The sequence below is a fragment of the Phyllobates terribilis genome, unplaced genomic scaffold, assembly GCF_046119375.1.
Source record: "Phyllobates terribilis strain yellow unplaced genomic scaffold, ASM4611937v1 Scaffold_1__5_contigs__length_1240528914, whole genome shotgun sequence".
Lineage (NCBI taxonomy): Eukaryota > Metazoa > Chordata > Amphibia > Anura > Dendrobatidae > Phyllobates > Phyllobates terribilis.
Genome location: NW_027362761.1, coordinates 69,548,367 through 69,570,719, shown reverse-complemented (window position 1 = coordinate 69,570,719; position 22,353 = coordinate 69,548,367). Strand labels below are relative to the sequence as shown.

Below are 22,353 nucleotides of genomic sequence, written 5' to 3'. Positions count from 1 at the left end.
GAAAATATTCATTAAAAGTAGCCTTTAATTGTAATACAATCTGTTAAAAATTATCAATATTAATTTTTGGTCCACTTCTTCAGCCAGGGTGTTCGTTCATGACTGTGGCTCCTACATGTAAAGCACCAAGTCAAATAGGCTGGTTAGGGGTATCACTGTAAACTTTACAAATGTGAATGTCAGTAAGGCAAAGCCATGCACATTTGATGCCAAAAGCATAGCCAATAACTCGTGCCACCCCATAATTAGAAAACATTTCATGTAAGATAATTTAGACACAGGGAAAGCAGAGTGTCGCCTTGGTGAACATTTGCCCTGAACATGCCCAAGAGTACCTAAATACAAAGGACAAGATATGTGTCCAATATTTGCTTCAGAGATCAGGATCAATGTTGTGTGCTGAAAAAACAAAAAACTATAATTTTATTTTATCAAAATATCTATAGGACCAAGAAAGACAGCATTGTCAGTCATCTACAAACGTGAGTCTTCCTGGTCCCTCATTCTTCATCCACCTTCTATATCTCTTCCATCGTGGGTCTGAAGCCATCTTTTTCTTCATTTCTTCCTCTTGTTCTTTTTTGTACATCTATTAAAAATGACAATAACAGTGTACAGTAAAGTACAGAGTATGATATATTAAGAAAGTGCACTGACTGCAATTCTCTACTATAGTCTCCAGTGAAGTACTCAAAGAAAGCAAGAAAGGCAGAAACAAATCTGGTATTTAGCAGGTTCTCTGCAACCATTTTACACAATAAAGGCCTCCATACAGTACATGCTATAAAAGGAAAGAAAAATATAAAATAGTCTTCGTCTTAAAGGGAACCTGTCAGGTACCCCCAGCTGTTGTGTCTGCATATGAAAATTCCCTGCCTAACAGTGCCTGTATTACATTACACACAAACAGATCTTTATGATATGTAAATGAGGCATTTGACTAGTCGTGGGGGTGTTAGTGTCCCCAGACTAGTGGGCCATGATAATATGGCTTACAAACGCCGGTGTCATCACCAGCGCAATACATACCTAACGCATGCGCACGGGTTCTTTCCCTCACTGCATTAATCCTCTGAAGCCAGGTGTAGGTGTGACGGCTTCAGAGAGGAGCACTACACATGTAAGCCGATTAGTCTGGGGTCACTAACGCCCCCCACGACTAGTCAAAGGCCTCATTTACATATCAAACTGTAGAAATGCTTTTTCTAAAGATCTGTTTGTGTGTGTAATGTAATACAGGGAATTTACATATGCAGACACGACCTGACAGGTTCCCTTTAATAGAAGTGGTTAACAGGCATTAGAGTTGAAGTGGATATCTAGTTAGTTCTTTAACTCCTTAATGCAAAATCACATACATGTACATGATTGTGGGGATACCCATGTGTGGAGAGGGCTCAGGAGGTAAGCTCTTTCAGTAGACGCCGGATGAGCTCAAGCAGCGGCAATTAGCTATTTAAATACCACTGTCAATATCAGACAGCGACATTTTAATGTAATGTTTGCCACTGCTCGCATTCACAGGCTTCCATCAGCACACTGCAACGCTATTGTGGGGCACCAATGGGTTACCATTGCAGGCCCTCGTCGCTGCCATCTGGGTACTCCAGTGAAGCTCAGCTTCAGGCAGAGTTCCATAATAGCCTGAGATTTACTGTATATACTGAAGTTTTATAATATCTCAAAATGGAGGAAAAGAAGAAAAAAAAATCATATTTGGCATTGCTGTGTCCAAAAAGTCTGATCTGTCATAGTTAATTTTCTACAATCAGTAAACGCCATAATGAGAAAAAAAAAAAAAAACAGAATTGCAGTATTTAAGGTCACCTCATCTACCTAAAAAAAATGCAGTAAAAATAGATCAAAACGTCATATGTATGGATAATCTTAATTCAGAAACATTTTTACTATAGAATGAGCACAGCTTTCTAGAATATTGAATCTAAAAAAAAAATAAAAAAAATTGTCACTCAAAACTACAACTCCTCCAGCGACAAACAAAAAAAAAAGTTCTCATGGTTATATCGACAGAAAAAAAAAAATTATGACTCTTGGAAAAGGAGGGAAAAACGAAAGTGAGAAAATGGAAAAAAAATATATCACATGGTCTTTAAGGGTTATTGCCATTATTTTTCACAAAGCACAAACTTATTGTTAATAAACAGACTAAACCCAATAAACATTTTTCTTGTACCTTTATGTCCTTTCTTCTTCTCCATCAGCGCCTCTGTGCTTCCAGATCACATAGCCGACTGGGTAACCCTATTCTTACACTGCTAAAACCACCTTTCCCAGCAGCACCCTGCATCTCCTCAGTTCTGCAGACCACTTCCTGCCTCTTGTGTACTCCTAGCTATCCCCACCTCTCTGAATTGGTATGCAGGAAGCGGATTAATGTGTCAAATAGAACAGGCTTCCAGTACAGCTCTGCTTTACTGTGCTCAGCTCAACTGTATCCATCACAGATATTTGGCACATCAAGTTAATCTATGTTTAGAATAGACTATTCTTCTGTGCAGTTTATGGCCCTGTACAGTAATCAGTCAGCTGATTTTATCTTCTGCCATCCACACGAAATAGCAGCATGGGTGTTTTACATCATTGATTGGTTAGTTGGTTTTGAGAAGACATCTACAGTCCTATTCCCCCGCACAATGGAACTTGTAATAACTAGACACAGAGCATACACAAGCAGGGCCGAGTTCTGATGAATGCCTGCTGCTGACAGATCAATGATGCCAGACTTCAAATGCAGCTCAACAGATGCACATAACAAAAGATAAATCCTCTGCCATATGCATCAACAGAGCAGTATTTGCCGTTTCACATCACTGATCTGTCAGCTACAAACATAGCTACAAGCTCCATTGTACAGGCAGAGCAGTGTGCAACACAGTTGATCTCTACTCAAAACCAGCTAACAGGTCAATTATATAAAAACACACATGCAGATATGTTGAGGAGTTGTGTACCGGACCATGCAGTGTACAGAAGATTAGAATGTGTTGAGGGAATCAGGGCAGAGCTGTACTGCACTCACTGCGCATGCTTGAATAAGAGCACTAGACTAAAGCAGGATGGATTCAATGGCAATTGGATGGTATGTAGAGTATGAATGGACAATAAGTGCAAAACTAGGCAGATTTAATAAATTATATTGCCACAAATTAATAACTACACTGTGTGCAGAATTATTAGGCAAGTTGTATTTTAGAGGATTATTTTTATTATTGATCAACAACTATGTTCTCAATCAACCCAAAAGACTCATAAATATCCAAGCTTAATATTTTTGGAAGTTGGAGTGTTTTTTTTTTTTAGATTTGGCCATCTTAGGAGAATATCTGTTTGTGCAGGTAACCATTACTGTGCAGAATTATTAGGCAACTTAATAAAAACCAAATATAATCCCATCTCACTTGTTTATTTTCACCAGGTAAACCAATATCAGTGCACAAAATTTAGAAATAAACATTTCTGACATGCAAAAACAAAAACCGAAAAAATTAGTGATCAATATAGCCACCTTTCTTTATGATGACACTCAACAGCCTTCCATCCATAGATTCTGTCAGTTGCTTGATCGGTTTTCGACCAACATTGCATGCAGCAGTCACCACAGCCCCCCAGACACTGTTCCGAGAGGTGTACTGTTTTCCCTCCCTGTAGATCTCACATTTTATGATGGACCACAGGTTCTCTATGGGGTTCAGATCAGGTGAACAAGGGGGCCATGTCATTATTTTTTCTTCTTTTAGATCTTTACTGGCCAGCCACGCTGTGGAGTAGTTGGATGCATGTGATGGAGCATTGTCCTGCATGAAAATCATGTTTTTCTTGAACGATACCGACTTCTTCCTGTACCATGGCTTGAAGAAGTTGTCTTCCAGAAACTGGCAGTAGGTCTGGGAGTTCAGCTTCACTCCATCCTCAACCCGAAAAGGTCCCACAAGTTCATCTTTGATGATACCAGCCCATACCAGTACCCCAACTCCACCTTGCTGGCATCTGAGTCGGAGTGGAGCTCTCTGCCCTTAACTGGTCCAGCCTCTGGCCCATCCATCTGGCCCATCAAGAGTCACTCTCATTTCATCAGTCCATAAAACCTTTGAAAAATCAGTCTTAAGATATTTCTTGGCCCATTCTTGACGTTTTATCTTCTGTTTTTTGTTCAAAGGTGGTCGTTTTTCAGCCTTCCTTACCTTGGCCATGTCCCTGAGTATCACACACCTTGTGCTTTTTGATACTCCAGTAACGTTGCAGCTCTGAAATATGGCAAAACTGGTGGCGAATGGCATCTTCAAGCTTGATTTTCCTCAATTCATGGGCAGTTATTTTGCGCCTTTTTTGGCCAACACGCTTCTTGCGACCCTATTGGCTATTTGCCATGAAATGCTTGATTGTCCGGTGATCACGCTTCAAAGTTTGGAAATTTCAAGACTGCTGCATCTCTCTGCAAGACATCTCACAATTTTGGACTTTTCAGAGCAAGTCAAATCTCTCTTCTGACCCATTTTGCCAAAGGAAAGGAAGTTGCCTAATAATTAAGCACACCTTATATAGGGTGTTGATGTCATTAGTCAACACCGCTCCTCATTACAGAGATGCACATCACCAGATTTACTTAATTGGTAGTTGGCTCTCAAGACTATGCAGCTTGGAGTAGGACAACATGTATAAAAAGTATCATGTGATCAAAATACTCATTTGCCTAATAATTCTGATCACAGTGTATATATGTGCACATTACTAGATTGTAAGACTACATTATGATTTTGGAAATAACCTTAAATCACTAATTTGACAGCAGAAAATTATATTTAAAAAGATAAAAATGAAAGACTCAGCACAATACTCACTGGATAAATTCCCTGCCACTGATGCTCTGGTGGTCTCTGGCCAACTTATTTGCCTGGAGCTATGATGTGCCATACAGGCATGAAATCACAGCAGTCATCCATTGGCCTCAGTGCTAATACTAGCATGGCGAACACAAGACAACACTGAGGCTGCCAGAATTTACAGTGCATTGTGAAAGTATTTGCCCCCCTTGAACTTTTCTACCTTTTGCCACATTTCTGGCTTCAAACAAAGATATAAAATTCTAATTTTTTTTTTGGAAGAATCAACAACAAGTGGGATACAATTGTGACGTGGAACGAAATTTATTGTATATTTTAAACTTTTTTAACAAATTAAAAACTGAAAAGTGGGGCATGCAATATTATTAGGACCCCTTGAGTTAATACTTTGTAGCGCCACCTTTTGCTGCGATTACAGCTGCAAGTCGCTTGGGGTATGTCTCTATCAGTTTTGCACATCGAGAGGCTGAAATTCTTGCCCATTCTTGCTTGCAAAACAGCTCGAGCTCATTGAGGTTGGATGGAGGGCGTTTGTGAACAGCAGTTTTCAGCTCTTTCCACAGATTCTCGATTGGATTCAGGTCTGGACTTTGACTTGGCCAATCTACCACCAGGATACGTTTATTTTTGAACCATTCCATTGTAGATTTTGCTTTATGTTTGGGATCATTGTCTTGTTGTAAGATAAATCTCAGTCCCAGTCTCAGGTCTTTTGCAGACTCCAACAGGTTTTGTTCCAGAATGGTCCTGTATTTGGCTCCGTCCATCTTCCCATCAATTTTAACCATCTTCCCTGTCCCTGCTGAAGAAAAGCAGGCCCAAACCATGATGCTGCCACCACCATGTTTGACAGTGGGGATGGTGTTTTGAGGGTGATGAGCTGTGTTGCTTTTACGCCAAACCTATCGTTTTGCATTGTGGCCAAAAAGTTCGATTTTGGTTTCATCTGACCAGAGCACCTTATTCCACATGTTTGGTGTCTCCCCCAGGTGGCTTGTGGCAAACTTCAAACGAGACTTTTTATGGATATCTTTGAGAAATGGCTTTCTTCTTGCCACTCTTCCATAAAGGCCAGATTTGTGCAGTGAACGACTGATTGTTGTCCTATGGACAGACTCTCCCACCTCAGCTGTAGATCTCTGCAGTTCATCCAGAGTGATCATGGGCCTTTTGGCTGCATCTCTGATCAGTCTTCTCCTTGTTCGAGATGAAAGTATAGAGGGACGGCCGGGTCTTGGTAGATTTGCAGTGGTCTGATACTCCTTCCATTTCAATATGATCGCTTGCACAGTGCTCCTTGAGATGTTTAAAACTTGGGAAATCTTTTTGTATCCAAATTCGGCTTTAAACTTCGCAACAACAGTATCTCGGACCTGCCTGGCGTGTTCCTTGGTCTTCATGATGCTCTCTGCACTTGAAACAGAACCCTGAGACTATCACAGAGCAGGTGCATTTATACAGAGACTTGATTACACACAGGTGGATTCTATTTATCATTACCAGTCATTTAGGACAACATTGGATCATTCAGAGATCCTCACTGAACTTCTGGAGTGAGTTTGCTGCACTGAAAGTAAAGGGGCCAAATAATATTGCATGCCCCACTTTTCAGTTTTTAATTTGTTAAAAAAGTTTAAAATATCCAATAAATTTCTTTCCACTTCACGATTGTGTCCCACTTGTTGATTCTTCCCCAAAAAATTAGAATTTTATATCTTTATGTTTGAAGCCAGAAATGTGGCAAAAGGTAGAAAAGTTCAAGGGGGCAAAATACTTTCACAATGCACTGTATATATTTTTTAAACTCTTAGACAACCCATTTAATCTTTTCACTGCTGAAAGAATTTTAACAGTTAAAAATCTACTTACTTCATAATTCTCTCGGATCCACAGCTCCTCCTCAAGAAATAATTTCTTCCGTTCATCTTCTAAACTATCAAACTGAGACTGTGACATTTTCATGTGTTTACGAATGAGGTAGAGTTTTTCTGTTTCACCATACTCCTCTCCTTTGATATTAAATGTATACACCCATCGAATATACCAACTCATGTACTGGAAGAAATAATAGGGGAATATGATGATTTGGAACAGGAGGATGTCATAGAATTGGGGTTTTTGATAACCTCCTTTAATGTCTATTTTGTTCTTGATAATGTCTCTAATTATTTCCTCATCTTCCTCTTTAATTTCTTCTTTTGATCGCTTGTTTTTCCCCTTTTCTTTTCCACGATTCAGTAGACCTTGCTGCTTTGCAATTTCAGTGGCCTGGATTCGGTATTTTGGCACTGTTGCTAAGTATTTAATGGCTTCATTATAGCTGCTCCTCCAGCTGTAAAACTGAAGAATATTCACTATAATTATGTGAATTGTGCCACATTTTTTAAAACGTTAACTCAACATTGATCATAAAAGTACTTTTTATGTGGTCTCCAGTACAGAAAAAGTTCACAAAGTCACCAACACTACATTGCATACAGGATTTCACAAGTTTTCTACTAACTGGGACCTTAGGCAAGAGACAGACTGTCAGATACAGCCAATTTTGGTAAAATCCAAAGGCAATCTAATGTTCATGTACAACCAGACTGTCAGTAAATACCTTCAAAAATGACTGCATCTGACAACTAATATTTGTAAGTGCTTTTCTATAGTTTCTTTCTATGTTGGAAGTCTACATACACTTTTGCAGCCATGTTTTATTCTCTCCATGTATTTACAATGACAAATTAATTTAGCAATACATCTTACATCTTTTTTACAGTTCTGCTTCTACAGAGAATATGTAAACCATGTCTCAGACAACCAACAGTCTGAGTAGCCAGATTCTGCAGTTGTAATCTCTGTCATCCACGTATTCTTATCCTATAAAATTGTTGACAGCATAAAGTAGGGGATACAAATAGAAAAAAGTATGCCTGCTGGATTACACTACACAGGATTTGTTAGTTTAATTTGTTCTGGGTATTGGATAGTTGCCTCTGCAGATGTCCCACCCGACCTAATGTTAAATCTGGTAGAACCCCATCCAATTTTAGGCCTCCTTCACACGTCCTTATATTTATTTCCGGTACCGGAAAAAACAGTACTGGTGTTATCAGTGTCTGTGTGTGTCACCCGTGTGTACATGTGTTGTCCGTATGCCCCATCTGTGTGACACGTATCAGAATAGAATGAGAGATTTTTAGGTGTTAAAGATGTGCAAAGGTAGAGATAGATAGTTAGATATGAGGTAAATAGATGATGGATATGGGGTAGATAGATAGCTAGATAGATACACGTGATACATTGAATTAGTGCTTTGCTTTTTATTGGGCCCTACCCAGCCTAAAAATACCAGATCTCAGCCGCCCTAGAAGTGTCACAGATATCTATCTACCCCATCTCTATCTATCTATTGTAGAAAGAAGCATGCAGCACTCCAATAGATGAAAAAATAAGGAACTTTATTAGCCCATCTGGTGTGGCATCGCCATGTCACACCAGATGGGCTAATAAAGTCCCTTATTTCATCTATTTTTTGGAGTGCTGCCTGCTTCTTTCTACAATATATATAACGGGATAGTTGTTTGGGAGGCCTCACACCCATCTTATTCAAAATTGGTGCTGTTCCAATTTTTTTGTAGTATATATCTATCTACAGTATCTCTGCACATCTTTCAGACCTAAACATCTGACATTTCTATGTTGCATTTTATTCCGGATGTGTCACACGGATGTCACCCGTGCGTGACGTATTGTCATCCATGCTGCCGGAAAAAAAAGGACATGTCTACGTGTGGGACAGGGACATGTGCACACCCCCATAGATTATAATGGGTGTGAGCGTGTAAGTGTCCCTGGTACGTGTGAAAAAGGACACCATACGTACCAGAGACACTGACATGTGAAGGGGGCCTCAGATCTGGTGTAAAAGAGAGGCGCTGTTCAACCCCTTTAACACAGCATTATGATATAGGCAATAACTTTGGAGTGATAACTGCTCAGCTGCTTTTCCCTTTCTTCGCTGTCAGCACAATGCCAAACAGGCTCAAAGGGACACACAGTCAAGCAATCACAATCTTATTTTGAAGGTCACTGTGCTTAATAAGAAGCATGTCTTCATGTTGCGACCTTACAACATACAGTGACATCCGAGGCCTGGATGAGGCCAGAAGTCCTGACCTATAGTAAAAAGTCCAGAGATACGGCACACAACAGCAGAAAAAAAGGACCATACAGCGGGCAGAGAGGCGAGTAATGAGGTATTATTATTTTCCTATATCTTACGTTCGGAACTATGAGTTGTATGTCACTCTGATACTCTTAAGTTGGGGACTACCTGTACAGCGCTGTGTACACAGAGATCGGGAATGCAATGACATATAATTCAGACTGCCTGGACATTTATAGTTTATGGGTGGGTCTGGAAGTAGTTAAAGACAATGTTTACCTGAAAGAGTGAGATGACGCACACTGTAACAAGGATGACTATCCTCACATCCACTTTCGGAGCTAGACGCCTGCTGTAGTAATGATAGTAGTGCCTGTAGTACTCCTCAGGGTGATCCAGCATATAATCATAATCTTTTCGAGTTTCCTCATCCTAGCCAGATACAAAAAAAGATTGTATTACTGTCTATCTTACACATGTGCAGATATATTTATTAACAACAAAATAGCAGTCTCAACAACTTAGCACCAATATGCATATGGTTGACATTCTTATGAGAACATAAAATAATTGCAAAATGTATTTGCAACTGAAAGACCAATGTGTTTATATATAAAATAAAAATAAAGCGTAGAAAACTTGCATCGGCTATACATGCCAGCTATTGTATACCATGCTAAAAGATTTACATCATGCCTCACAGGCATAGCCAGGTATAAGATTCCACTGAAACCAATGGGCACATGAACCACCATCAGAATCACTGGGGTGAATAGAAATAGTTTTTTTCTTCATTAGAGGGATATTGTCATAGATGCCTAATGTACAGTATCTACAGAATACTTTATGAATGTGGTGTGCTGTTCCTGTAACCATAAATAGCAAGAGACAGAGCTAGCATGCTAACTTGCTCTCTCTTCCAGTTTTTGGCTTCTGTTGGCCACAACAGGTGGTTATGGGGCTTCTGTTTATCCGATGCGTGGGTGTCCATGATGGCAACCAAAAATGCAATAACTGAACACGCAAAAGAAAAGTGATGAAATAACTGTGCAGCAAAATGGCTTCCAAGAAACAGACCATACACTGACAAAAACGGGGCCTGCATCAAAAACGTCACAACAGGTGTGAGATAGCACGCCCATTCCCTATCCATGAAAGGCTGGTTGTATATACAGCTGATGCACCTTATTCCATGAATTTGCTTTGGATCGTCTCACAGGACTTACTAGCAGGCTTGGACTGGCCCACGGAACAGGAGAATCCTCTTGTCGGCCCCTGTGCAAGAGTGGGCCACCACCCTCTTATATTAGCAGTACTTGGCACAATATACTTGAATTGCTATGCGGAGACAAATGCATCATCTTATTCATTTAACAATCTACAAAGTTCATTGTTCTATAAATTTGTGTTTGAGGATAATAGAAGGAAAAAACTAGAAGGAGACAAAGCGCAAAATAGGGTTTTATCTGTGTAGCAATATTAACAGAAATGCACAAATTGTGCTGGCTTCACGGCAGCGCAGAACAACCCATTTGCTCTCTTTTTTTATGATGGATGATAATGTCTCATTTGCATGTAGCTGAAACACCAAGGTTACTTACCGGTAGCCGGTTTTTCCTGAGCCCATGACAGCACACCTTGAGAGAGAGGATCCGCCCCACCAAGGACAGGAAACAGTCTGAAATAAAAGGGCGGCACCTCTCCCTCGCTTCAGTTGTTTACAGAGCATTGAGAGGACCTCCCTAAACAGGTTAGGCACATAACCAACACCACAATATACATATACACACCACCCCAAACAGTGCACACCAGGGTGTGAGAAACATAGAAAAAATAAGGGGGGGGAAACTACGGGTGCTGTCATGGGCTCAGGAAAAACCGGCTACCGGTAAGTAACCTTGGTGTTTTCCCCTCCCCCATGATAGCACACCTTGAGAGAATTTTGGAGAATTTATGAGCACCCTAGGGAGGGACCACCGCCTGAAGTACCCTTCTCCCAAAGGTGAGATCAGAAGAGGATAGATCCAACCGATAGTGCTTAAAGAAGGTGGATGGTGTAGACCAAGGAACAGCCCTACATATCTGCTCGATCGAGACGTCTGCTCTCTCTGCCCAGGAGGTTGCAACGGCTCTGGTGGAATGAGCCCTCACATTGTCCGGGGCTGGAACCCCTGTGGACGTATAGGCTAAGCAAATGGCCTCCCTGAGCCACCTAGAGATGGTACCCTTGGACACCCCATGACCTTTCCTACACCCTTGAAAGGCCAGGAACAGAGAACAGTCTTTCCTCCACAGACTAGTCATGTGAATGTACTGTAGCAGGGACCTCCTAACATCTAGGCTATGGAACCTGACTTCCCCTGGGTTCTTGGGATTGCTGCAGAACGAGGGTAGCACAATCTCCTGACTACGGTGAAATCTAGATACCACCTTGGGAAGGTATGCTGGATCAGGCCGCAAGGTGACCCTATCCTCAAAGATTTGTGTGTAAGGAGGATTAACCGAGAGGGCCTGCAGATCACCCACCCTACGGGCTGACGTTAAGGCCACTAGAAGAATGGTCTTAAGGGTGAGAATTTTTGGAGAAACCTTGTGTAGGGGTTCGAATGGTTCACTAGTAAGAGCGTTCAAGACTAAATTCAGGTCCCAAGGAGGAACACCCATGGACCTAACCGGTCCAGCTCTGGCACAGGACTTGATAAACCTCGAGATCCACCTATTCCCAGTCAGATTACAATTGTAGAGTGCTCCCAAAGCTGAAACTTGAACCTTAAGGGTCCCTGTAGCTAGACCCAGGTCCCACCCCTTTTGCAGAAATTCCAGGATCCCTCTGATCGGAGGTTTGCTCGATAGCGGAATATCTATAAACTCTAGGAATTTACCCCAAACCCTGCTATAAATCTTAGTTGTAATCGGTTTTCTGCTCCCCAATAAAGTAGAAACTAAGCCTGGTGAAAACCCCTTGCTACTCAATAGCGACCTCTCAAATTCCATGCCGAAAGATGGAACCCCCTGGCCTGGGCATGGAATACTGGTCCCTGCATGAGAAGGTCCGGCCTCTCTGGTAGAATCCAGGGATCTGACACAGACATTAGCCGAAGCAGAGAGAACCAAGGCCTCTTGGGCCAAAAAGGGGCTATCAAAATCACCCTGGCGCCTTCCTCCCGGATCTTCCTCACCACTACTGGAATCATCACTAATGGCGGAAAGGCATAGGCCTTCCTGAACCCCCAAGGAATCTGGAGGGCATCTATGGCATGGGGATTTTCTGCACCTTTCTGTTTGCCCTTGTGGCGAACAGGTCTATGTCTGGCTGCCCCCATAACTGGACAATCTGATGGAAGACCTCCGGGTTCAACCCCCACTCCCCCTGTCTTAGGGTATGGCGGCTTAGAAAATCTGCCTTCACGTTTTCTATCCCCTTTATGTGAAGGGCGCTGAGGGATAGGAGGTTTCGCTCTGCTAGACCAAGGATCCTGTCTGCCACCACCATCAGAGGGCGTGACCTTGTCCCTCCTTGGTGATTCACATAGGCTACTGCGGTCCGGTTGTCGGACCTGACCTGGACATGGTGATTTTGGATGTGAGGGAGGAAGCCCCTGAGGGATCTTTCTACTGCCCAAAGCTCCTTTAAGTTTGAGGATGATCCCCTCTCGTGGTAAGCCCAGTGACCCTGTATTGAGAGTTCTGCCAGATGACCCCCCCATCCGGAACTGCTTGCGTCGGTCGTAACTACCCGATCTATCGATCTGGACCATTGAACGCCTGTGGTCAGATTTCCCCTGACTGTCCACCACGAAAGAGAATCTACTACTTCTGGGGAGAGAGAGAGCCTGCCTTCTAAACGCCCGTTGCAGGACCTCTGTGCTGACAGGACCTCCCACTGAAGCCGCCTCATATGCCCCTGGGCCCACATTACTGCTGGGAGACAGGCCGTCATAGAACCCAGGAGGGACATTGCCTCTCTCAGAGACATCTCTGGAGCTTGAATGGCCTTCGAGACTAATGCAATTAACCTGCAGATTTTGTCCTCTGGGAGGAAGCAGGTTTGGCGACGAGAGTCTAGGATTAGACCCAGAAAGGTCTGAGTCCTGGAGGGGGTTAGTCTTGATTTTTGGAAATTTACTAACCACCCCAGCTGATGCAACACTTCCGTGACCACTAGGAGCTGACTGGAGCAGTGGGCTTCTGTTTTCCCTATTATCAAGAAGTCGTCTAAATATGGCACGATCACTACATTCTTGATCCGTAGGAAGGCTGTCACTTCTGCTATTAGTTTCGTAAATATTCTCGGGGCAATGGAGAGGCCAAAGGGTAGGGCAGCAAACTGAAAATACCTCAGCTTCCCCTGAATAAACAGGGCTACTCTCAGATACTTCTGATACTCCGGATGGATTGGGACGTGATAATATGCGTCCTTCAAGTCTATTACAGCCATAAAGCAGTTGCGATGTAAGAGCTTCACTGCCGAGCTTACTGACTCCATCTTGAAAGTCTGGTTTTCTACTACTTGGTTCAGACTCCTGAGGTTGATGATGGTCCTTAAGGACCCGTTTTTTTTTTTTTTTTTTTATCATGAATAGTGTGGAATAGAACCCCCTCCCTCTCTGTGTTGCTGGTACTTCGAGAAGGACCTGCTTTCCTACTAACTCTAACACTTCTGTTTCCAGGGCTAATTGTTCTTCCTGGACCTTTCGTAGGGGGGTAACCACAAAGGTCCGCCAGGGGGTCTGGCTGAACCGGATCTTCAGGCCCCCACTGATAATTTTCAGAATCCATGGGTTTGTTGTTATCGCGTCCCAAGCTGGAAAAAAGTGGGAAAGCCTTCCACCCACTTCCAGCCTGGCGTCATTGGGAGGATCTCTTCGAACTCGAGGATGGTCCTCCAAACATGTAGCCCGATTCTTTTTTGGACTTGGCTTCCCATTTCTTTTTGTCTCCCGGAGGACGACCCCGGTTAAATTTTCTCCTCCGAAAACTAAATCTTCTTGGTTCCCCCGAAAATCCCGGGAACCCTTTGGTTTTATCGCCTGCTTTTTCTAACAGGTCCTCTAACTTTTGGCCAAACAGGAGTCTACCGTCACACGGGAGGGAGCACAGTTTCTGTTTCGAAGGTAGGTCGCCTGGGCAACCCTTGAGCCACAAGGCCCGCCTGGCTGCGTTGGATAGTCCCGCTGCCCTAGCTGACAGTCTGACCGAGTCAGCTGAAGAGTCGGCCAGGAAGGCCGATGCTGTTTGAATTAAAGGTATCTCTGCAAGTATTGCCTGTCTGGAGACCTTTTTATCTTTAAGCTGGTCTTCCAGCTGTTGGAGCCACACCATCAAGGACCTCGCCACACAGGTGCTAGCCACCGCTGGTTTTAGGCCACCTGCTGCCGCCTCCCACGTGTGGCGCAGGAAGGAGTCAGCTCTTTTATCCAGGGCATCTTTTAGGACGCCAGAGTCCTCCAAGGGCAGGGAAGATCTCTTTGATGACCTTGCCACAGTCCCGTCCACCTTGGGGATCTTATCCCAAGGTTCCGCATCCTTCTCTTCGAAGGGGTACCTTCTTTTGGAGAAGGAGGGTAAAGCCCCTGATCTCTCAGGTCTCCTCCACTCCCGGTCAATGAGGCCCTGAATCTTACTGTTCACCGGAAATGAGCGTCTCTTCTTCTCTCCCAAGCCCGCAAACATGATGTCCTCCCGGGATTTAGATGCTCTCTCTTCCTCCAGACCCATGGTTGATCTTACTGCCCTAACCAGTCTGTCTGTATTCTCAATGGGGAAGCAGGGTCTACCGCCCCCCGATGAGGAAGAGGACGATGAATCCCACTGCTCCTCGGACTGGGAGGAATCAGAGACGGAGGAAACCTCTCTACGTGGCCTTTTCTTCCCTCTAAGGAACCCCTTCAGGGACCCCTGAACTTCTGCATGTACTATGGACTTTAAATTTGCAGCAAAATCCTGGGAATTCTCAGCTATGGTTTTGGTCACACAGCCCTGGCAAAGTGGTTTCTGCCACTCTACTGAGAGAGAAGCTTGGCAAAGGTCACACATCCTATGCTTTTGCTTGGCACTACTCTTCTTAGGCTCCTAAAAAAAGGAAGCACATAAGAGACTTCCCGTTACTAACCAGTGACATTCACGAAGCTCACTCACCCTCGGAGGTCACAAACGGGTACCGGATTCGGAGCCTGTCGCGGAACTGATGATTCCATTCTGGATGGTCCCGAGGCGCTCGAAGCCTTACTCCTGCGGCTGCCACGATTACTCGAGCGGCTGTCTGTATACGATGCATCCCTCTGCTTCTGTTGCTGAGGTGGGGGGGTAAGCTGCTGCTCCTGGCTATCTGGATCAGCCATGTCTCAGAAGCGCACCACGCTTCCAGGATAGCTCCCCCCCCTTAAATATAGGGCCATCCAGCCTCCTCCGGTCTGTGGGCCCTCCCCCTTCTTCAGGCCGGAGCTCCGTTGAAAAACACCGGCCTGGGACGCTCCGATGGGCGCCGCCATCTTGGATCGGCGCCGCCTCCTGACGTCACCCAGCCCGCCGCTCCCAGCGTGCCCTGCGCCGTGACGTCAGGCGCGTCACACCCGGAAGCGTTCCACACTGCAGGGGGGAGGATGGCGCCGCGGTCTCCGGGAGGACAGAGCCTGCCTCACCGCGTGCGCCCCGCTCGGCGCAGAGACCCCAGGGGAAGCTGCGGACGGCGCTTCTGGGATACTGAACCCGGTGCACAGGCCAGTGCCCGCTCTTCCACACCGGGACAGCCCCAGGTAAGTCTTCTTTCCAGACAGGTTCCCCATCAAGGACAGGAAACCAACTGAAGCGAGGGAGAGGTGCCGCCCTTTTATTTTAGACGGTTTCCTGTCCTTGGTGGGGCGGATCCTCTCTCTCAAGGTGTGCTGTCATGGGGGAGGGGAAAATGTGGGGCCCTGGAGTTGGTAACTGGTGGGCCATTGGCACCCCAGTCTGACGCTGCTTACTGGTGATGCCAGCTCTGAAGGCTATTCTATGCAGCAAGCATTTTTCTTCTATCCATGCAAATATCTGGGAAGTATTTTTTGTAGTTATATTATCTTGTTACTATCCATGCTTACCAGAAAATAGCAGAAAATTTTGAAAATTAATCGACTTTTGTCTTTCTTATTATACCTTGCATATGCTTTTTTTGAGTAATAACCAAAAAAGCAAGCAAAGAGTAGGCCAACCATACAGGGCTGTGGAGTCGGTAAGCCGGTAAGCCAAACCTGACTCCAAAGCCTCAATTTCCATGACACCAACTCCGACTCCCTCATACATGGCTCATGTTTAAGTGATAAATTTACTGTAGCAAAGATTCACCTCAGCTAAAAGTCTAGACCCTTAGATCAGGAATAGGACATTTCCTAACTTTCCCAAATTCTTCTGAAAAAATATTCCCCACAAACTGCATTGAACTACTGTACCCAATTTATTATATATTTTATAAGGAGTCTGAGTTGGTCCATTTTATACCGACTCCACAGCCCTGCAACCATATACTCTGATTTCTCCATTCTATAGAACACATCTATATCAGTCTTATTAGCATTATAGTAGTTTTCAGTAGAGCTTTAAACAAAACCTGAAGTATGAAGCAACTTTACTGCTCTTGATTTTATTGTTATTTAGTGAGGTATTCCAGTTGGAAGATGATATCCCCCTTCCACAGGATAGGTAATAACTTTCTAGATCAACAAAACAGGGCACTTAGAATAGAGCAACAATGCACATGCTATACTGCTGCGCTATCCATTCTCTATGGGAACTGCTGTAGAAAGCCAAGTGCAGCGCTCAGCAGCTCCATAAGAGGATGAATGGAGCAGCAGTAGACTAGGCGCATTGCTGCTAGATTCTAAGGTAGATAGACGTAACCCATTCTGCTGATCGGCGACGGTGCCAGGAGTAACCCCCACCGATCTAGAAGTAACCGTCTATCCCGTAGAGAGGTGATCAAGGATATGCTGGTCAGAAAAGGTTAACTGTCCTTATGTTTAAAGTGGTTGGCTCCTGAAGACAACCTTTTATAAAAAAGAAGCCATGGCATTTGTAGTCCTGCTGGTCCAGCTTCTCTAACCCCAGCAGTCAGCTCTCACTGCAGGAAGTCACGCTTGGCCAAAAATTTCCCTTGCAGCAGCTGCAAGGAGACACTCAGCATTACATGCCAGTTATTCAGAAGAAAGGTCATCCATGTAATCCATGGGGTCTGCCAAAATGTATGACACTCTTAATGCAACCCACTCTATGACATCCATCTGCCTACGTTAGCGTATACACTGGAGTTGTGGTGAACTAATCCCTTTTTTTGGAGGTAGTCCTACCACTAAACATGCAGCTGTAGATTATTTCTTACAAACTCCAATTTATAAAATGGTGTGTCATTCGTTTTGTTCGACATATAAACAGCATTTTCAAGGGCACAAGCACAGTAAGTGGCTACACCCAGGGAACATGCCATCGGCAGGATGCAGATGGTTTAAAGATGGGTATATTTGCACGTCTGTTCTCATCCTAATGACTAATGTGACTAATCTTGTGCTGTAATAAAAAGAGCTCAAGGTTAAAGGGTATATATCTGGGACTTTATGAAAAACAAAAAATGTGTCTAAGCACTAACAGGCAGATCGTTACTACCTACCGACCTACCTGTTGTGCCTGGCGCCGTTCTTACCCTACACAGAGCAGTCACAGACCGCTCCTGCCAGGAAATCAGCTGCCTCTACTGACGTCAGGTCAACAGAGAGAAAGCTTCTTTTTCGCTCCGCTCTGTTGACAGGTCAGGATTTCTGACCTCATTCTGATAGGCAGTGGGAATCCGGCTGTCAATCAAAATGACGTAGAAAGTCATGCCCTGTCACGTCAGCAGAGGCAGCTGAATCGCTGGCAGAAGCGGTCTCTGTGCTGGGGAAGAACGGTGCAGTGCACAACAGGCAGGTAGGTAGCAACTAACTGCCTGTTAGTACAGTCATATGAAAAAGTTTGGGCACCCCTATTAATCTTAAGCTTAATGTTCTATAAAAATTGGTGTTTTTGCAACAGCTATTTCAGTTTGATATATGTAATAACTGTTGGATACAGTAATGTTTCTGCCTTGAAATGAGGTTCATTGTACTAATAGAAAATGTGCAATCTGCATTCAAACAAAATTTGACAGGTGCATAAGTATGGGCACCTCACCAGAAAAGTGACATTAATAGTTAGTAGATCCTCCTTTTGCAAAAATAACAGCCTCTAGTCGCTTCCTGTAGCTTTTAATGAGTTCCTGGATCCTGGATGAAGGTATTTTTGACCATTCCTCTTTACAAAACAATTCCAGTTCAGTTAAGTTTGATGGTCGCCGAGCATGGACAGCCCTCTTCAAATGATCCCACAGATGTTCAATGATATTCAGGTCTGGGGACTGGGATGGCCATTCCAGAACATTGTAGTTGTTCCTCTGCATGAATGCCTGAGTAGATTTGGAGCGGTGTTTTGGATCATTGTCTAGCTGAAAGATCCATCCACTTTGTAACTTCATATTTATCACTGATTCTTGAACACTATTGTCAAGAATCTGCTGATACTGAGTGGAATCCATGCGTCCCTCAACTTTAACAAGATTCCCAGTGCCAGCATTGACCATACAGCCCCAAAGCATGATGGAACCTCCACCAAATTTTACTGTGGGTAGCAAGTGTTTTTCTTGGAATGCTGTGTTTTTTTGCCACCATGCATAACGCCTTTTTGTATGACCAAATAACTCAATCTTGATTTCATCAGTCCACAGGACCTTCTTCCAAAAAGAAATTGGCTTCTCCAAATGTGCTTTTGCATACCTCAGCCAACTCTGTTTGTGGCGTGCTTGCAGAAACGGCTTCTTTCGCATCACTCTCCCATACAGCTTCTCCTTGTGCAAAGTGCCTTGTATAGTTGACCGATGCACAGTGACACCATCTGCAGCAAGTTGATGCTGCAGCTCTCTGGAGGTGGTCTGAGGATTGTCCTTGACTGATCTCACCATTCTTCTTCTCTGCCTTTCTGATGTTTTTCTTGGCCTGCCACTTCTGGCCTTAACAAGAACTGTCCCTGTGTTCTTCCATTTCCTTACTATGTTCCTCACAGTGGAAACTGACAGGTTAAATCTCTGAGACAGCTTTTTGTATGCTTCCCCTGAACAACTATGTTGAATAATCTTTGTTTTCAGATCATTTGACAGTTGTTTTGAGGAGCACATGATGCCACTCTTCAGAGGAGATTCAAACAGGAGAACAACTTGCAAGTGGCCACTTTAAGTAGCTTTTCTCATGATTGCATACACCTGGCTATAAAGTTCAAAGCTCCATGAGGTTACAAAACCAAAAAAAGTGCTTTAGTAAGTCAGTAAAAAGTAGGTAGGCGTATTTAAAACAAGAAAATGATAAGGGTGCCCATACTTATGCACCTTTCAAATTTTGTTTGAATGCAGATTGCACATTTTCTGTTAGTACAATAAACCTCATTTCAAGGCAGAAACATTACTGTGTCCAACAGTTATTACATATATCAAACTGAAATAGCTGTTGCAAAAACACCAATTTTTATAAAACATTAAGCTTAAGATTAATAGGGGTGCCCAAACTTTTTCATATGACTGTACTTAGGCACGTTTTTCATAAGTCCCGGATATAGCCTTTAAAAACACTTAAATGGTGTTATCCAGGACTAAATTATTATTATTATTATTTTTTTTTATTTTTTTTTTTTACTTACTATGAGCCAAAAACTAACAGGCAGTTAGTTGCTTACTAGTTAGAAACTACCTGCCTGTTCTATTTGACACCGGATCAGAGCGATTCAGCTGCTCCACATCAACAGAGCAGCTCTTCTACTTCCGGCCTGCTCTGGTGATGGGGCGCGACTGCTGTCGTCATGCTGCTTGACAGCCGACTCCCCGCAGTGGAGAGCCAATCAATCAGCATGACATCAGCAGTTATGCTCTGTCAACAGAGCAGAGTGGAAGAGAAGCCCACCAATCGCTCCCGCTTGAGCGTACACAGAGCCGTTCTCAATGCACAATCAAGAAAAAGCTCTAAGCTATCAGTGGTGGTCTCAGAACCCAGACCCTCACTGATTTACTGATATATATATCTATATATAGATATATATATATATATATATATATATATATATTACAGTTAAATATATATATTTTAAAGTTATAGTGGTTTAGCTACTGTTTAAAGATAGATGTGCAGTTCTGGATTCTATATTGGGTAACATTAGGTCAGAATGTTCTCTGCCCCTGTGCAGTCAGTAGTAAGCCAGAACACACACACATGGTCAGAGCATGGTGGGCTTCATAGTAAGGAGACCCTATAACTGCAGCATGTGTTCTCTCTTCTATGTGTGCAGCTTGCAGCCAAAGTTCGTAATCACTGACCAATGAGAAGAAGCCAACACATACAGCTGTCATGGCAGCGATTACACGTAATGGGGACACGAAGCCAGAGCTAATTGCTGCCACCTAACAGAGAAAGGCCAGGACCTGCAGAACATCTTCATCACAGCGCAGAAGTGATTGACAACGGCTGTCCACAATGGCTCTACCGCCCCCTATAGTCTGGGCAGGGCAGTGCTCCGCTGACGTGTTACCTTCAGGGTCTCATAAGCTGTGGCCACTTGCAGAAAGTGATGGTGCGCGGTCTCCTTGTCTTCAGGCGTCCGGTACCGGTCCGGGTGATACTTCCTGGCCAGCTGCCGGTATGCCCGTGCGATGTCCGCCTTGCTGGCATCTCTGCTCACCCCCAGAACGTCGTAGCACACCTGCTGGCCGCAGTACAGCCCTTCTGTGAGCGCCGCCGACTGCCCGGCGAGACATGCCAAGCTCAGGAACAGGACGACCACCCGAAGAAACATGGAGGACCCGGGAAGGAGGAGAGGGACTACCGCTTCCCCCTCCGCCTTCCCCGGGACCGCCATGTCAGCAGCCGCCAGCTGCAACGTGACACCGGGGAGGAGCAGCCGCTCACTGCAATAACTTTATTAACACACACGAAGCTGGACAAGAGTAACAGGCGGGAACAACTTCACCCCTGCAAGACTGCTTAGGCCGCGGTCACACGCTCAGTATTCGGTCAGTATTTTACCTCAGCGTCTGTAAGCCAAAACCAGGAGAGGAACAGAGGAAAAGTATAATAGAAACACGTCACCACTTCTGGATTATTCACCCACTCCTGGTTTTGGCTTCTAAATACTGAGGTAAAAAAATCACCAAATACTGAAGGTGTGAACATAGCCTGTGGAAATGTTCTCTAGTGGAGAATCCCTTAGAGGGGTTGTCTCAAGTTCATGAAAATAGTTAATGCAAAGTCCTTATAAAAACAAGTATTTTGCCATTTCTCAAGAAGGGTGGGCTATTTGCCTCCATAGTGTACAGCATTACAGCCTGCCTGTCACTCTGAAGCTGGCGGCATCCAACCAGCCTTATGCTCCTGTCACATTGTGTTCTTGCCCACATTCGTTGGTCCTGACAGGGCTAATGTCCACAATGGCCCCCACATAACAGGATTCTGGCCTGTGTGCCGACAGTCACTGTACACTGTTAGGATCATTCAGCCATGGAGGGTCCTTGTTGGAGTCGGGGTATCCCCGTAACAAGAAATACACAGACACGTAGTGTATAATCAAGTACTGGGAAGCCCCTGAGCGCGTCTGCCTCTATAGGTGCAGTCCCTTTATTTATATTAATAATCATAGTTTGTTGTCACACATGCGCAGTAAAATGCCTTTGTTTCACAGGCAGCGAAATGATGATTCATAACAGTGGAATGTTGATAAGAAAGTTTCATAAACAGAAAAGTGATAATTAGTAGAAGGTTGCTGAGACAGCTAAAACAAGTTACAATCTAGTTTCTGGGCGTCAGTCCAAATGTCCAGATAAGGGAAGAATAACTTCATCTGTGTCTTACATCGTAGTCTTGCGTGAAGTACAACTCCCATCATCCTCTCAGTCCCCCCTTTGATTCTTCCTTATGGACTTTTGGTAGAAGACCTGGTCCGGGAGTTCTTTTCTTTCATATTCTTGAGTCCGTGTTACAAAGCTTATTTATGCATATTAAAATAATTTTTAATCCTATTTTAAACACTACATATATGACTACTATAATTAGCACAATCTGTAATATACCTTGCAGAATTCCAGCCACCCAACCTCCAATACCCTTAAACCAGTTCTTTGGGTTGAGAAAGGAGAAGGTGTCTGACCACCAGCTATCTTTATTTTGGTCATTGTGTCTGTCATATTCATCCCACATCTGCATCAACATTGGATACACAAAGAAAGTGCTGAATATTTTATTAGGAATTCCCATTTGGACCACA

The 22,353-nt window shown here is 43.9% G+C and overlaps 1 protein-coding gene across 1 annotated transcript; it reads right to left on the bottom strand.

The window, feature by feature from the left end:
- Positions 1 to 392: 392 nt before the first annotated feature.
- On the bottom strand, positions 393 to 21,020 carry DNAJC25 (DnaJ heat shock protein family (Hsp40) member C25). The gene is made up of 4 exons (XM_073663968.1): positions 20,626 to 21,020; positions 9,295 to 9,447; positions 6,732 to 7,202; positions 393 to 589 (listed from the first exon to the last, which is right to left on the bottom strand). Exons 1-4 carry the CDS (start codon positions 20,950 to 20,952, stop codon positions 467 to 469), a joined length of 1,074 nt encoding a protein of 357 aa, XP_073520069.1. The 5' UTR covers positions 20,953 to 21,020; the 3' UTR covers positions 393 to 466.
- Positions 21,021 to 22,353: the final 1,333 nt, after the last annotated feature.